Source organism: Squalius cephalus (assembly GCF_949319135.1).
Source record: "Squalius cephalus genome assembly, chromosome: 20".
Taxonomy (NCBI): domain Eukaryota; kingdom Metazoa; phylum Chordata; class Actinopteri; order Cypriniformes; family Leuciscidae; genus Squalius; species Squalius cephalus.
Genome location: NC_137141.1, coordinates 9,098,466 through 9,117,012, shown reverse-complemented (window position 1 = coordinate 9,117,012; position 18,547 = coordinate 9,098,466). Strand labels below are relative to the sequence as shown.

The 18,547-nt window shown below is 44.7% G+C and overlaps 1 protein-coding gene across 2 annotated transcripts in view; it reads right to left on the bottom strand.

Annotated features, from left to right (window-relative positions):
- LOC307148223 (kelch-like protein 29) overlaps positions 1–18,547 on the bottom strand; it is a 264,387-nt gene that overhangs the window by 160,494 nt on the left and 85,346 nt on the right. For both annotated transcript variants that reach the window (XM_079853579.1, XM_079853580.1), the window contains one exon: positions 9,866–10,013. In XM_079853579.1, the coding sequence (XP_079709705.1) occupies positions 9,866–10,013 (148 nt within the window). The remainder of the gene's footprint in view (positions 1–9,865; positions 10,014–18,547) is intronic.

The window sequence follows — 18,547 nt, the reverse complement described above, 5'->3', positions numbered from 1 at the left end:
CGAAAAATGATTCCCTTGGCCACAGAGCATAATTTTCTTGTTCACAAGATTATTAACTTGTAGGTCAATCACAAATTTATCGAGCTTGTAGCTATAAGAGGCTCATTTAAGAGGCTTTGTTCCGTGAGCAGCAAAACAATCAAGAGTATAATCAGTTTTAATAAAATGCGATTATGAAGGTAACATTACAACTACATCTAACAAAGAAGATATATATACGGGACAGTAAAATGAAAGTAAAATACAGAGCAAGGAAAACACAGATTACAGACTAGCAAACAAATCACAATGACTACCTCCGAGAACCATCAAAGTATCAAAATCACCTTAAGCAGGGAAATGTAATACGCATTTACTTATTGGTAAGAGATGGTGCATTCAAGTCCTCCTGGGAAGTTCGTACGTACGAGGTGGGAAGTCGTGCTTATAACGGCATGTGCGTTCAAGTCACTTTCGTCGGAGCAAAATGGTAGCCTGACTACGTCAGACTTCCTACTTCCGCTAATTTCATTTCGCTCCTGTAGTCAGTCTGAGATAGCAGCGTATCTTTCAGTTCCCTATCAAGGGTACGGAACTCGACATTGCGGATGTCGTATATGGGAACTCCTCTCATCCTTCACTTCTGCTGAAATCTTATAGGCTAACGCCAGCAGAGCTGGCCAATTGACGCAAATATGCAAATACTGAAACCCCGTTGCAGTTATAATGCAAGTGCAGCGTCAATTCCCTTTAGAATCTCTCTCTTCACGCTTAAATCGTGTGCTAGAAAGCTGATATTACAACTAACTTACTGGATTATATTCGCCGTCGTTGAAGTTGCGCCGGAGATACTCGCACTGTCTCCTGCATCCGATGGCAGCTACTTGCAACCTATGCTCGGCCCCCATCGCCCCCACTGACACGCACCTATTCTGCATCGCGTGCTTGGGGCTGGCCCATGCTGAGTCAGCCCTCGGGGACGAGGGGTCCTGCGACCTCTGCGCGGACATGCCCCTTCGAGTCCTCAGAGCCAGGAGGGAGGAAGCTCGCGCAGCAGCGGGGATTGGGCCTACCGCCGCCTCCGAGCCGCTGGTAGCCCCCCCCCCCCCAACCGCAGAGTCGAGGTCCGCTCCCCGGTGAGCTTCCCCGACCCCACCTTTCAACCCCCGCGCGACGTCTCTGACTTCGTTTCCTTCGGGGCGAGTGAGGAGGACGACTCCATGTCGCTGTCAGCCTCCGAAATCGACTGGGGTGCGGAGCAGGCCGCGCCGCTGGCGGCCGCGGGGCTAGACGCCCCGGCGGACCTGCAGGACGAGCTCTTTCGTATCCTCTCGAAGGCCGTCGAGGAGCTCGACCTCGATTGGAAAGCTCCTGAGGAACCATCAAAGAGCAAACTGGATTCGTGGTTCCTCCAGTCGAGCCGCCGTCAGGCCGCTTCGAAAAGAGGAACACCGTTTTTTCCCGACGTGCACGAGCACGTGGTTAAGTCGTGGGCGGCCCCGCAATCGGCGCGCACCCTCACTTCCACCCAGGCCATGTTTGCCCCCGTGGACGAGGCGGGGGACCACGGCTACCTCAGCATCCCCCCCGTCGAGGAGACCGTCGCCGCTCACCTCTGCCCGTCGGCTCCCGCCCTGGGCTCGGACCGCAGCCTGCCGTCCTGAGCCTGCAGATTTACGGCCCACCAGGCTAACAAGGCCTTCGGTGCCGCGGGGGAGGCGGTATGCGCGCTGCATGCCATGGCCCTTCTCCAAGTGCTACAGGCAAAGCAGCTGAAGTCTCTGGATGGCGCCGCCTCTATTGACGCTGACGCCATCCGGGATCTCCGTTCGGCCACGGACCTTGCGCTCCTGGCCACGAAGCGCTCGGCCCAGGCGATCGGCCGTTCTATGGGCTTCCTCGTGGTCCTCCACAGGCATCTGTGGCTCACCCTGTCCGACGTGCAGGAAGCCGACAGGAAGACGCTCCTGAACGCGCCCATTTCCCCGGCAGGCCTGTTCCTGTTATGGAGAAAGTCACCGAGCGTTACTCAGAGACGCAGAAAAAGGCCAAGGCTATGAGGCACGTCATTCCTCGAAGGGCGCCGCCACCGCCGCCGCCTCAGCCACGCTCCCGTTCGTCCTCAGCCTCAGGCCGCCAACCCCAGGCTGCGGCCGGAAGACAGGCAGCGCCCCGCTCGAGACAGGACGCCCGTAGAGGCCGCAGCGGTCAGTGGCAAGGAGCGGGTAACAGGAGGACGCAGAGGAGCCCGCGCAGAAAGCCCACCGCGTCGCCTGCGAGGCCCAAGCAGTCGTCCTGACCGCTCGGGCAAGAGGAGGAGGAAGCGCCAGTTCGGCCCCGCGTCCAAGCGACGCGCTCTAGTGCACTTGGTCCCTCAGAGTTCCGTGAGCGACGCGTGCACTTGTTTTGTGAATGCAAATGTTCTAAACAATGTTGTTTCGAAAATAAAGCAAATCACTACTTCACAAACAGAGCTTTTTTCTCCTCTTGCACCACACACTGTGTTACCCGCCCTGCCTTCGAGCAGCGCAGAGTAACGGTCAATAACCACCCCCAGCACTCACACAGCGGCCATGACCGCAGCGGCGATGACCGCAGGTTTAGATCAGCCCACGCTCAGTCGTTTTCAGGCAGCGTGTGAAGCTATTCCGGGCATTTCACCGTGGGTGTTGAATATAATTCGGCGCGGGTACACACTTCAGTTCAAACGCAGACCACCCCGCTTCCGCGGCGTAATTCAGTCATTAACTTTGCCCCAAAACGCTCATGTGCTGAGGCAGGAAGTGTGCAGCTTGCTCGAAAAGAAGGCTATAGAACCAGTTCCCCCGAGCGAGCGGGACAGCGGGTTCTACAGCCGCTACTTCGTTGTGCCGAAGAAGGGAGGGGGTCTCCGCCCCATTCTGGATCTGAGACCTGTCAACAGAGCGCTTCACAAGTGCGCCTTCAGGATGACAACACTGAAGCAAATCCTGGCGCAAATTCGCCCCGGGGATTGGTTCGCTTCAGTGGATTTAAAGGACGCTTACTTTCATATTCAGATAGTGAAGCGTCACAGACGATTCGTGAGGTTTGCGTTCGAGGATTCGGCATACCAATATACGGTACTTCCGTTTGGACTGGCCCTAGCCCCCCGAACGTTTTCGAAATGCATAGACGCGGCACTTTCACCCCTCAGATTGAGCGGAATGCGCGTCTTGAACTATCTGGACGACTGGCTAGTTCTCGCTCAGTCGAGAGAAACGCTGATCAGCCATGTGAATGCCCTCCTTCGACACTTAGAGATGCTCGGTTTGAGGGTGAACGTCCAAAAAAGCGTGCTCACACCGAGCCAGACTACAACATTCCTGGGAGTGTGCTTGGATTCGGTGAGAATGAGAGCGCGCCTCTCCCCCGAGCGAGCGGAGGCTCTGAGTTCTTCTCTCGGTCTCTTCAGACTGGGCAGGCTCGTCCCACTGAAAGAGTTTCAGAGGCTACTGGGACGGATGGCAGCGGCTTCTTCGGTGTGTCATCTGGGGCTGCTGCATATGAGACCGCTTCAACTCTGGCTGAAAGCGCGCGTTCCCCCGAGTGCGTGGTATTCTGGCCACAAGCGTGCCACCGACGCATGTCTACCGATAGACTGTCATGGTCACCGGCGGATGCGCCCGCGCCCTGGTCCCGTGGAGGAACCCAGATCTCTTCAGCTCAGGTGTCCCTATGGGCTTAGTGACGCGGCGAGTGGAGGTCCTGACGGACGCTTCATCCACCAGATGGGGAGTGGTCTGCTTGGGCAAGCCCGCCTCGGGTCGGTGGTCAGAGAAGCAGATGGAGTGGCACATAAATCGCTTGGAACTAGAAGCGGTCGCTCTAGCTCTAAAAGCTTTCCGGTCTCAGCTGGAGCACCAGCATGTGTTGATCCGGACCGACAACACTTCTGTGGTCTCGTACATAAATCGCCAAGGCGGTGTATATTCCAAAGCCCTATTCAGGCAGGCGGAATCCCTTCTGCTATGGGCGGACCGGTTTTTCCTCTCGGTGAGAGCGGCGCACATCCCCGGTGTTCTAAATCGCGGGGCGGATATGCTCTCGAGAAACGGGATTCCCCAGGGGGAGTGGAGGCTTCACCCCGGGACGGTTCAGCTGATATGGAATCGTTACGGCAGGGCGGGGGTCGACCTCTTTGCGACGAGCGAGAACACGCACTGTCAGATGTTCTTCTCGCTGTCCCGTTCCCCCCGGGAGGTGGACGCGCTGACTGCACGATGGCCGAGAGTCTGTCTCTATGCTTTTCCTCCGGTGAAAATTTTGCCCATGGTGTTGTGCAAAATCAGGGAGGAGAAGGCGGCGGTGACTCTGGTAGCCCCGAACTGGCCGAATCAGCCCTGGTTCGCGGATTTGGTAGAGTTACTGGCAGGGCAGCCATGGGAGATTCCGCTCAGGAAGGACCTTCTATCTCAGGCGGGCGGAACGATTTGGCATCCCAGCCCCGGGCTGTGGAGCCTCCATGTGTGGCCGCTGCAGGGTCGCTGAGCGGACGAGACGCGCTGCACTCGCGAGTTTTGAATACCATCGCAGAGGCGCGAGCTCCGTCCACCAGGCGTCTGTATGCTCTGAAGTGGGGTGTGTTCTCTAAATGGTGTCAGGATGTCGGTAAAGACCCAGCGGATTGTTCTGTGTCGGATATTCTACGCTTCCTTCAGTATAGGATGGATGAAGGGAGCCTACCATCCACTCTGAAGGTGTACGTGGCTGCTATTGCCGCGTTTCACCCCCCTGTTGACGGACAGTCTATCGGTAGACATGCGTCGGTGACACGGTTCCTTAAGGGAGCTAGGAGATTATGCCCTGCACGGCCGCCTTCTGTGCCGCCCTGGGATTTAGCTTTGGTCTTGGAAGCTTTGTCACGACCGCCTTTCGAGCCCCTTGCCTTGATTGCCATTAAGGAGCTATCGGCTAAAACGGCTCTGCTTCTCGCTCTCGCCTCGGCGAAGCGGGTTGGGGATTTACAGGCTTTCTCTGTAAGTGAAGATTGTATTCGCTTTGGACCGGGAAACTGTAATGTTACTCTCAGACCGAGGCCGGGTTATGTTCCTAAGTCGCTCAATACCCCATTCAGAGCGCAGATCGTTTCTCTGCCTGCCCTGTCCGCTGAGCCATCAACCTCTCAGGGTTCGGATGCTCAGAGTGCTATTTGCCCAGTCAGAGCGCTCCGAGAATACATTTCTCGCTCGGCCGCGTTTCGAAAATCGGACCAGCTGTTTGTGTGCTTTGGTGGATGCAACAAGGGACGGGGGGTCTCAAAACAGAGGCTTGCTCACTGGATTGTGGACGCTATTGTTTTGGCTTATGATTGTCTGGGACAGGAATGTCCCCTGAACATCAAGGCTCATTCGACTAGGGCGATTGCCTCCTCGTGGGCTTGGACTAAGGGTATGTCTATTCAGGATTTATGTCTTGCGGCTGGCTGGTCTTCTCAGAACACGTTTGCCAGATTTTACAAGTTGGATTTGCCCTCTGTAGCGTCTCGAGTGCTTTCGGTGAGTTGATCGCTTACACAGCATTAGAGAGCTGCTCTGCGCTTTGCTCATGAGTTGTTCTGTGTGCTATTGTGTGTTGTACTATTGTCACCGCTATGCATTGGCTTTCTCTGCTGTTGTTGCCCTGTTGGTCTACAGTGCAACCTTCCCCCGTTTATACTGCTCGGGATATGCAAATTCCGGTAGTATTTGTGAGCTTGTGATTGGTCCCTTTGGACCTATCGGAGGTTAGAGGTTCACTATTGGTCAATCTCGGCCTATCAGGCGCTTACATTCTGGGGGCGAGGTTTGTATTGGGTCTGTTTCAGTGGTTTGCTGCCACGGCGGGATTCTATACAGTTCCCATATACGACATCCGTAATGTCGAGTTCCGTAGCCTTGATAGGGAACGTCTCCGGTTACTTTCGTAACCTCGGTTCCCTGAAAGGCAAGGAACGAGACATTACGCTCGCCGCCGTGTTCGCTATTGATTTAGCGTTTGTTCGATTCTAAAGGGAATTGACGCTGCACTTGCATTATAACTGCAACAGGGTTTCAGTATTTGCATATTTGCGTCAATTGGCCAGCTCTGCTGGCGTTAGCCTATAAGATTTCAGCGGAAGTGAAGGATGAGAGGAGTTCCCATATACGACATCCGTAATGTCTCGTTCCTTGCCTTTCAGGGAACCGAGGTTACGAAAGTAACCGGAGACGTTTTCCACCGGCCTGAAAACAGCCGGGCCAATCAGCGAACAGAGGGCGGGCTGAGAGCCGTGACGTAGACGCTGATTGTACCGTGGTGGATGCGTACTTGCGTAGATTTACTTCACATAATCTGCAAAAGTCGTTCACAGCCATGTTCACTCCGGTATTTCGCTCGATGGTTTAGTTTTTGCATCATACATGTGTTTACAGTGGAAGTTAGATGCGGCTGAGCATGCGCATAACACACGCCATAACCAAACGTTATGTGATTGGCTTACGGGTAACCAATGATTTTAAACTTCAGACAAGCGCCCCCCCGCGAGAGAGAAAACACTTCTCTATTATGCTATTCTAGACTCTCTCTACGAAGCAAAGTGAAGTAGCAGAGTCTGGTATTACCAGGCTAGCAAAATGGCAGAGTACTTTCTCTTAATTAATTACACAAAAATAAAGTAAGGTTCTTAAACTCTTGTTCTAGAAAATGAAGAAAAAAGAAATGTGCATCAGGTGTACTTTGTATTTTTATGTTTTTAATTAATTTATGAAGCCACTGCCAACACATCGTTACATGTTGCATTGTTATATTATAATTAGAGGTGGGCATAGATTAATTTTTTTAATCTAGATTAATCTAGATTAATTTTGAAATTAATCTAGATTAATCTAGATTAAAATGGCTCATTTGAATTCTGCCGAAGGCATTCAGAATATGTGTGCTACCCAAATAATGACTATAAAAGTAAGTCTTTGAGAACGGGTTTCTCAAGCCAGGTGGCGCATTAGACCAGGGGCTCATCTCCTGTTTCCACAATGCATCACAAACTGCTTGAGAAAGCTGTTCTACTCATAGACTGTAAAGGTTACTACTGTACTGTTACCGTCCGTAGGCAACATAGGCCTATGTTATTATCAACTACTATAGGCTATCAATTAGGGATGGGCGATATGGCCTAAAATCCATATTGTGATATACATTGCAGCCTCTTGCGATAACGATATATATTATAATAAAACCATTTCAGAACAGGTTACACAGACCCTGCTAAACAACTGCTAAATGTATTTTTTTTAAAGGGTGTATGTAGTTTTGAGAACATATATTGTGCAAAACTGTAAGTATACAACATAATTTTGCAGATAAATAAAATTTAAGTACACTAGCTGCAGAGACTTAAGTAGGTCTAATGTTTATTATAGCTTTGAGCTTATGAAACCCCAAATTTAAAGTTATAATATTGTCTAACTGATGTCTTTTCAGTTAAAAAGAAACACAACAACGATTCTTAAAATCGGGCGTAGACAGAGATTATGTGTTAACGTTACACCACTAAGATATATTGGAATGAGAATAATACGCGCACGCTGCCTATTCAGTGATATCATGTTTCGTTTTGAATTTGAGGTGAACGGATTAGTCGTGTGTTAATTTACCGAACCGTTGTTCGTCCGTTGTGTTTGTCGGACGGCTTAAATCCGAACCAAGTCCAAATAATGGATGTTGCAGCTTTCACTTTCAGCCGTGTTTACTTAAGATGACGACGAATATGCGTTGCAGCCGGGTTTACCTCGCGGCCGCGGGTAGATTGCGTCATCATAGCTTGTGTAGAGCCATCTCCCAACCCAACTTGGGGAATAGATTAACGGCGATATTTTTTTATCGCGCGATAAGAGTCTCGCGTTAACGCAGCGCGTTAACGCCGATAACGGCCCACCACTAATTATAATACTATCATATTCTGTGTTGGCGAATAGCTAACTGAGCTGTTAATAGAAAAGCCTGACAATATCACAGCTAAATACCTTTACGTATTGTGTATTCCGCCATGTTAATCACTGACACGCCCCCAACTCGTAAAGATCGGAGCTTAGAGAAAATCCCGAGCTCCCCACTGGTATTTACGACATTGTGGTGGCGTTCAAGTGCGTTCAACTCGTAAATACGATCTATACAAGATGACTTGAACGCACCATAAAATACTTGCATTGAAAACCTTGTGGTCGAAACAGGACGGCGTGCGTCTTTGCCCTTCAAGGTGCGTGTCCGTCGAAGCTGACGCGTTCTTATTGGGTTCTTCTTGAGCGCGCGTCGTTGCGGGAGATTCGACTTGTAAGAGTTGCCAGAGAATTTAGTTTAAAGTTCGTTTCACTCGTAGTTAGACCTGAATGAACACGAGACTACTAAAACAAGAAGTCGGAGTTACGACTAAAACAAAACAAAGTGAAAGTAAAACAAAACGGAGAGAAGACGAGACGAGTACAAGGATGACAGGACTAAGGAACAAGAGAGAACTAGAGAGCGAACACCGAGTGTGTCCGCTTTTTCTAGAATTCAACAAACACTCCTCCTGTCGAGTCAGGCTCAGGCCAATTGGAACGTGACATTCCGAGCGGGAAAAACTTTCTTTGTCTTAGTTCTCATAATTTGCATGTTTTATGGCAGCGTTATTATTTGATCAATTATACTCTAAACGAGGGTAAAAATAGTATAATACATTTTACCAGAGCCTGATGCATATATTTGGTTTCAGTACAAGGAGAGCTTTACATGGATACCGAATCAGATATGTTTCGAAGGTACACATCGAGATAGATTCTTATTCTGTAAAAATAAACTTAAAAAAGGTTCGGCTAACAGGCCAAATAACATAATTGCTCAGAAAGTTACCAAAATGTGGTATTCACAAATGGGTAGTGAAGATTGGACTTTTAGAATCTAAACCTGCCACACATATAATCTGGTTAACCATAATATGCAAAGTCTGAAGGTTTACAGGAATACAAAAGACAACCACATAAAAAGGAGAAATCAGGAGGTGGGAAAATTAGATGCATGTTCACACATTTATCCAGTGGTTATACATATATAATATATATGATTAACAGGGTTTTTATGTCTCTTTCTCTACAATAATTTAAGTGAAAGTTGTGTTCCCTGAACATTCCGTTTGGGGTCATAAAGATTTATGGTCTAGCAAGGGGGTAGGGTCACAGGACAATGTGGTGGATCATTCTTAAAATACACACTTAGAATTCAAAACTACACACTAGAGAATCACACTATAGAATAAAACAAAACTAATCAAACATGCATGCTTTAATATTCGGAATTAAAGGCAAAGGGATGTTTGCGTGTGTGTGTGTGTGTGTGTGTGTGTGTGTGTGTGTGAGAGTGTGTGTGTGAGATCTCCTGGCCACCTGGGTCTCTGGCTTGGAGAGAGAGGGATGTGAGCAGATAAGAATCTCTTTGAAACCATCTCCTTGAGTTCTGAGATGTTCTCTGTTAAGCATCACTTGGTAACAAACGTGTCAAAAGAGATCAATTCAGTCCAGACTCACGGCGCCATGCTTTAATTTACAATTATGAGTTTAAGGGTTAAAAGCTTCCTTAAAATGTATAATGACAAGTAATCATGAGTCCTGTCCATATGCTACATAGCGCACACTTGGTGAATAAAGCTCATTCTGACTCTGAAAAACTAACCAGCAAAAAAAAAAAAAAAAAAAAAAAAAAAAAAATTAATAAGATCGTGGATGGTGATCTTGCCTGAAAAAAAAATCATGATATGACATTTTTGCCATATCACTCACCCCTTTGAAGCCACTTTGAGCAATCAATCCATCTATGCATGAAAAGACAATGAACAAGTGTTATTGTAGAGCTGGTGCCTCTCCTTTCAGCTTTTTACCTGCAATATCTTTCTCCCTCATCTGTTTTGCAGGCGGCTCGTCCGTGTCCCAGGGCGTGGACTGGTTAATGGGTGTTTGTCCCCACAGGACGCTATTAGCCAGGACCTGGCCCTGAGTCTGCGTGTCTGCCAATGGGTGCCCAGATACCTGTTTCAACGAGAAGAACGTCTTGGGTAAACAGACCAGCCTTTAATTACTATGTCTACGTTTCCAATTACAGCCCATTTGCCAGACACTGGTACATCATTTTGCTTTGTTAATATTCCATTCCATTCGCTCTTTTAATTACGCCGCTGTTCTAGATTAGAGCCATCAATAATGCAGGAAAATCCAAGGTCGGCCCCCAGCAATTTGACTGGGTGCAAGAAAGTGAGATCTATATAGAGAACATTTTACTAATTAATTCTTATCTGCCTTGCATTGACTGTAAATCAAAGGGAAGGTAAGAAGTTTTGAGGGATAGAGGGGGACTAATCACTTCGCTGAAAATAGGTACTAAAGTTGAATGGAAATGGACACGCAGAACTGTCGCTTATATATACATATATAAAGATATAAAGACTGTTTTGACCACTATTTGTATGTGCCAGGAACTAGACACTTTTTTTTTTTGAGTCTTTAATTCATATTCATCTTTTGAGTCTTTAAAGGATGGATCTTATTATGCCACTGTCAGAATTTGCTCTTCCAAGTTTGCAAAAATTGGCTGAAAAAAAAGTCCTAAATGTCTTCTTAATTTTATGCCACTTTTTATTTCATGTGCTTTTCAAAACTGTAAATAAAAAGAAGAAAACATAAAAATATGCCTCCTTAGCGTCAAGTGTGGGCGTTGAGTTTGTCAATGTGTTTTTCATTGCCAAGCCAGAAAAAAAATGTTTCTTTAACATGTAAAAAATGTATTTAGAGATTTCTTCAACAGAGCAAGACTGAATTATCCACATTCCTCATGCCGTTGCTTAAATGTTTTAAATTTCATCCAAAGTTCAGCAAACAAAATGAGCAAAAGTATGAATCACTTTAAACTCTAAACAGGGCAGGCATAAGAGCACATACTGTACAAGTCAGTAACAAACTTCACATGTCTGTGACAGTACAAAGATACAGTTTTTGTCTGTTACAGCTGCATTTTCACATATCTGGTTTTAATTTGACCTTTTCTTTAACTAGCATTTATTCAATGCCCTATTAAATTGCAATTATAATGAGGAAAACAAATAAGCATGCAAGGACTTTTATGAATAAAGGCATTCCAGCTCTTTCTGTGGAATTCAGATGGTAGATGCTATGCAGGCTAGCCCTGAAAACAAATCATTTCAATGCCTCTAGTCTTCTCAGAATAGAGATGCATGTTCGTATCACTGACAGGAGAACTAACAGTAATGAAATTCACCTGCATTCACTAAAACTTGTCAAAAGTTGCATCTGGAATATTCCACGTGAGAACACTGAATAAATATAGCATCATGGAGCTGAAGAATGTCAAGTCTATTTTCTCCTTACATTTGGACAGCACTGTTGAGTCTCATGACTAGTTAGAGTGATAAGAGAAAACTGTCATTTAAGAAAGTGTTTTGTATTTACGATGGATGGATGGATGGACGGACGGACGGACGGATGTTTTTTTTTAAATAAATCCACCCATTTTTTTTTAATAAAATGTTTGTATTATCTGCAATGACGCACAAAATGGGAGATTTGTCACGTATGCACCTAATATGGTTTGTGATACTGAAAAGCTTATTTAATGAGCACTATGAAGACAGCAGAAAATTCAAGCACATCATTTGCTTCCTAATAGCACTGGCAAAATCATCCCCCAAAATACACCCATGCAGCAGTCGGCTTCAGGGTGTCACGTCAAACCAGAGTTTAGTTTGTGACAAGCTGACTGCACATAATCCCTTACGTTAACCCCAAAATTTTACCCACTTCACCAAGGGCGAACAGCCAGTGGCTATAATAGAGTCATCATAGCTGTGTGTGAAAGAGTATCAGTCTAGAGCTGTTGTCAAAACATTACCTGTGGAATAAATAAAACTGGCATTACCAATTATAATTTCCCAAGTGTGTGACATCAAAAACCTGCAGTGTAACACACACCTCTTTGCAATTTAAATGCGGACAACACAGCACTCATGTAATGACTATGTACGAATAAGTCCGGAAACAGCTTTTCGTTCTGTCCCCAGGCAAGAGCGACACTTTATAACTTCCCAGGAAGTAGGTGGTTCATTTACTGAAAGTGACCTGCAGAAGTTTTCAAACCACACCAGGAGAGCAAGTGGAATTATAATAGAAATGGCTGTGGAGTTCACATGTGCTCATTTGCAGCCATCCTGCATGCGCTTTAAAAGAGCTTTCCCTGCACCTGCAGGGGAAGCCAAATGGCAAATATTACATTTCTAGGTTCATTTTAGCTAACTTACTAAAATACTTCCATTTCTGTATTGGTTTGTGCACGAAGAGTATCCGCAAGGAAACGCTGCATGCACATCTCATTTTCAAGGTCAGAATTTCAGAATACACTACCAGAATAAAAAAAGAAAGAAAAAGCTGATAATTTCAGGTGCTTGCAGAAATTGACAAGATGAAACACACAATATTCACGTAAAGCAGCTGAACATATACAGTAACGGCTTGCTCACTAATTGCCCACAAACTAAAACACAGACATACATTTTCAATGAAATCTGTACTACTGGTCAAAAGTTTAGGGTCATTAAACTTTTTTTGGGGGGAAAGAAATTAACACTTTTATTCAGCAAGGATGCATTAAATTGATCAAAAATGACAGTAAAGACATTTATAATGGTACAAAAGATTTATATTTCAAATACATTCTGTTCTTTTGAACTTTATGTTCATCAAAGAATCATTGAAAAAATGGAAAAAAAAAAAAAAAAGCAGTACAGCTGTTTTCAACATTGATAATAATCATAAATGTTTCTTGAGCAGCAAATCAACATATTAGAATGATTTCTTGAAGGATCATGTGACACTGAAGACTGGAGTAATGATGCTGAAAATTCAGCTTTGATCACAGGAATAAATTACATTTTACAATGTATTCAAATAGAAAACAGTTATTTTAAAATTTTAATAATATTTCACAATATTACAGTTTTTACTGTATTTTTGATCAAATAAATGCAGTCTTGATGAGCAAAAGAGACTTCAAAAACATAAAAAAGCTTATCAACACTAAACTTTTGAACAGTAGTCTGGTCTAACTAATAAATAAATAAATAACAGTGCAGTGCTTGATTTTTATCCTTTGAAAACTGACTGGATTGTGAAAAGTGGATGTTGCATTGCAGAACACAGCCAGCAAATTGTAGGGAAAGGTTGAAAATGGGACTTTATAATCTGTGTCACGTGAAAACGTTACGTAGTCGTATCTTCCGAGCGAGGTCTCTTTAAATGGCAAGTGTTCGTAACTGTACGAGGGCCTGTCAAACTATGACAGCATGCTTCTGCTCACCCTCCATCCGGTGGTGTGCGCATAGGATCACTTCCCGCAGTCAAATAAGCCGTCTCCATTTGAGCGGATGGCTGTCCTCCACGATCCTAATCCGCCAGGCGTTGGGCAGCATCGCTCTCCGCCTCTCACAAAGCCAAATACAGCATCCACACTGTCATGCTCTTATTTGCTATTCCTATCTCAGCTGTCAACACAGAAGGCTCTTCCTCACCCAGCAGAAGCATTCGCTCCCACAGCACCAGGAACCGATGATCCATCATTTGTCAGGACCGTGGCTTTGTGAAGTAAGTTTGCTATTCCTTACGGCTTGCGGCATCTTTAAAAACATCCTCGGAGACGGGAATCTTCGGTGGCCTCCCGCTTATGGGAACAGAGGCAATTTTTTTTAAAGAAGGAACATCTTTCTCTTGTTGATGGTTCAAAGGAGGAACTTTTGGCCTTTAGTTTGTGCCTTTGGCCTCGAAGAAGCAGCCTTGAAAAAGCTTCAGACTGGAGCGGCTTTACTTTGAGATGAATTCTGTGTGCGTGCGGCTGCAGATGATTTTCAACAGCAAGGACATATGGCTTTTAAAAGGGTCAATGCTCTTCAGACCGGTGAGGGACACCGCTATATCTATGAATGACAGGAAGAAATACACAAGTCTCAAAGTCAACATCTCTGTTCTCTGATGTCTGGCTTTATCCAGAACAGAGCAGGGCTGTGTGAGATTCAGAACTGAACTGAGAATGCCTTCAAATCAATACTAGAATTGTTGAATTCAAGCAGCAAAACGAGGGCAAAATTGGTTAATATATATACACAACAAAACAGCCATCAGTATATATACATTTTGGGGAAAAAAAAATAGTCCCCCCCCCCCCCCCCCCTTTTTCTTTATCAGAGAATAAATTTGAATAATTACTTAAACATTATTTTTTTCTATTGGACTAATAAAATTCCTATTGTTTAATCATAATATTCTGAATTCCGCCCAAATAGAATTGAATTATCCCATCTTATGAGTTGTTAACTGCAGTGTGGCAGACCCGTTGTTATTATCTGTAATATGAATATGAAGTGGAACAATGCAAAAGCATAATAACAAGCAATTAAAATGATCTTGCAATGAGAGCATATTTCCTTTGCAGGCTCTTCATTTTCTTTTCTCCTCTCCGTGAGCGACTGCAGAGTTCAAAGGAGTCCTGCATGTTTTGGCATGTCCTGACTGCCCATTTAGCATAATGCAGTTTCACTAAATCTAAATGAGAGAGCTCTTAGCTGACAAAATGAAACCTTCAGTGGAGTGAAGCTGTTGAAAGAGGTCATGCTACAGATAGCAGCTGAAATACTCAATAAGCTTTCAGGGGCGTCTTGAGAGCCTGAGTCTAGAAACACAAGACAGCGATGATTAGGGGGGAAATTAAATGGGAGAAGCGTGTGAATATGTGTTTGAAATGATGGTAGAAACGGCCCTCACACGGTCAGATTCTTGCTGTAACTCTAATGGGAAACTCAAATGACACTCAACATGCTGACTGTAAAAACTCAGTACATGACACTTGTTGGTGTTGATGACAATTCATTGCTGTTCATTTTTGCCATTTTTGAATGGAGAAAATGCACCAGGGTCCAAATCAAATCCAGATGAATGAGGCGTGAAAATAGGCAAAAATACCAACATCTATTTATTACTTTACAAAATAATATATTTACAGGGCCTGGATTGCAGTATGGGATTGTCGGTATTTTGAATAGTTTTACTCATTCCGCAGGATCCAGGCTTATAATGCAGAAGATTCGTGTCGCAAACATTTATGCACTATATCATGTAGGCTAGATGAGTAAATGAATCCACACAAATTCAGATCAAATCAGTAATTTGAAAACAGTGCAAGTGATTGAGTGGTACCGTGTTTTCTCTCTCTTTGTCCTATGATGCACAAATGGCTTCACATCAGCACATCACTTCTGCACTACAAGTGAGGTGCACGTTGCGACTTTTGCTTGCGTTTCGGGACAGTTGACAGAACTGTCACTTGCCCAATTGGGCCAGTGTTCCAATATCACAAAAGTTTATCATTTGAACGTCTTTTTAAATCTTCCCAATTTAAACATTAAAGCGATGTTAAACTATTCTGTACTTGCACACTCTCTGAGAGACGGTTTTCTGTGCACTTACAGTCACATCTAAAGCATGTCTTAGATGAACGTAGATAGTTGAGAAAGAAAACAAGTGTAAAAATGAAGGCAACCTAATAAACCTGCTTTTGTCTGTGTCATATAATGCATTTTAAAGTTTTCCATTTCATTTAGTCTGTAATGTATGTTTGCGCATGTATACGATCTGCAAAGTTACAAAGCTCATAGTCTCACACAAAAAATATTTAGTCTATCTAACAGAGAACAGTCCTGCCTAAAACGCCTTAATTGACCTTTCGCCGGCCCCTCCCCCAAAACGGCCATTGTCCAATCACACATCATAGCAACCGTTACTATGTGAGCAGGTCCGACAAAAATTAGCAAGATGGTGAAGCGTGCGCCCATGGCGTTTGTAAATCGGACACTACATACCCCGAGAGATTGTCTGGAGGAGTTATGCTCTTTCCATTCCCAAAGCCGAAAACACAACGTGAGCGGTGCCTACAATGGATAAAACAGTGTGGACGGCCCCAATCCCAGTTAAATGTGTCGAACATTACGAAGCATAAATACGTCTGCTGGCTGTGGTATCGATGGCTACTTAAAGGTTTTTTTGTTTTGTTTTTCTGATCTGAAAAACGATCCTATCTGTAACTCAAAAAACATAATATTGTCTGAACCGTGAGTTTTATGATCCGTTGCCCCACTAATAAATATTATGGTCTCAACCGCGATTTTTGTGATCTGTTGTCCCCCTAATAAATATTATGGTAAGTGCATTATGAAAGACAATCAATGAAAGTTATTTAGATGCAAATTAAGGCTATGTCTGGTTAAACAGTTATTGTGTGATTTCGTTTATTGTGCTTTGTCAACTTGAAGCATGAATTTGAGAAAGAAAATCATTTTTGGAATAAAATGCACCACATACTTTTGTCAATGATATAGGCCTAAGTTATAGCTATTGTAAAAGCTTTCAGTTCACCTGCCTAATTGTAGTTGAAAAGTCAAATTAATGATATACTGTGACTGATCAAATAAACTACAGCATCGGCAATATAACTCCCATGTGTTTTGCAGCATTTAAAATGTTAGTCGTGTTATGCGAAAAAACACACATAAGAAATTATTTTTATTTTTTTTCTTTCTTTTATATTCTTAAAGGGATACTTCACCTCTGGGAAGATGAATGTGTATTTAAAATAGGTCATTTAAGTAGAAGAAATGTGAAGAAATTTTTGAATTTGGAGCTTTCTAGACTGAGAAAAGCCAGAAAATGTATTTTTGGCTCATGTGGATGAAAGACAACAACTCCCAGAATGCACTTGCTTCGCTGCCTTAGGAGGCCACGCCTACCGGTAAGAGTGCGCACTAGTTGAAAACAACAAGGCTTAGCCTACGTGATGAGTTTGCCAGGGATCTCTAGAGATCGCCCAAAATGTCCGGGATTCGGCTTTTGCGTTCTACAGTTGCCATTCATTATGTTTACTGTGGCGAGCAGAACGAGGCTGACGGCCGCGGGAGAACGACGCGAGGCCGGTGTTACTGAGACGCGCCGGGTCTCGCATCTCTCACGGAGGAGCGGGAATTTTCTTAGCAAGGGTAAAACGCACATCAACCGATCACTTGTTTAGCGTTCATGTAAACACTGCATTCAGATTCACCAATCGGAATGAATTCAGTTAGATTGAAACAAAAGGTGAGCTGCATGTAACGTTAAACAATGAATGGCGACCGCAGAACGCAAATGCTGAATCCCGGACATTTTGAACGATCTCGCCCGCCGGACAAGTCCGGGAAAAGGAGGATGGTTTTCCCTACTTACTCAGCTTTCTCCTACTATTCAGCTTTCTCCACAGAACAAGAGCCTGCTAGCTTAGCTTCCAAAGAAAGACGGCTGACACTGTGTACATTCTGTGAGTGAGATCCCTCCCTGTATGGGCGGGCTGAAAACATGCGGAACAACGCTATCTACTGGCTGTAGTCTTTAGCCTCTGGCCAGAAAATCCTCCGATGACGCAAAAAGACGATTTTTGCGTCATCGGAGGATTTTTTCCAGACAAAAAATACATAAATCTCTTGTCTCAGGGGGATATGAGGGTGGAAAGCACGGTAATTCGAAAATACTACAGGTTTTCTACTAATACAAAGCTTAATGCTAAATCCTGAAGTAACCCTTTAAGTATAAGAATATACTTTTATTTTCAGAGACAGTTTTTTCTTTCACACAAAAACACAACAGTAAGTGTCTTACAATGCTTTTAAACACTTGTTTCCTTGTTCTTTGTCATAATCACAAATGATGTGTATGAACACCGGTAACGTTAAGCATTAGCCTCGATAGAGACGTAGATAGTAGTCGTGTCTCCTTCATTGCGTATTTTTATATTATAATATATCCCTCCACTGCATACTGTAAACCTTTTTGCCTCAATCTGGAGGATATCGCGGAGGTATTGCTCCAAAAATGGTCACTGACACGCACGGGTATACCTCTTTCCGTCATGGCAATCTGTCGCGCTGGTCGTGTTTGACCATTTGTTTGTCGGACGTAGCAACAGTAACTAAGGGGGGCGGGGCTCGGCGAAAGGTCAATTGAAGTCCAGATATTATTTCCTCAAACGCCTATGTCACAAAGTGAAATATTAGAATACTGTCCGGCCGAAGGCATATGCAAAGAAAGAAGACAAGGCTTCAGTGAATTGTAGTGCTGTCGTCATGTCGCGGAGACGCTGTGTGTGCAAAAGCAAAATTGCTTTGTTTGGCTTTCTGAAAACGGATGAAACTACGAATCAGAGGTAAGATTTATTCATATATTTTGTTCCTAGTACAACCCGAAAGGTTGCTTGTGCACAGTGCATTTTACAGAGGACAGTTTCCATTCAGAGAAATGAGATCCTCTGCTCAGGGGAGAGTTTGTTCTTTTCCCAGTTGACCCGAAGTCCCAACTGACTGAGGTGACTGAGCACCAGGTCCCTGTGTTCACACAACTGCTCTCGTGACAGGGCCAGTATGAGCCAGTTGTCAAGATAGTTGAGGATGTGAACGCCATGCTCTCTCAGGGGAACAATTGCTACCTCT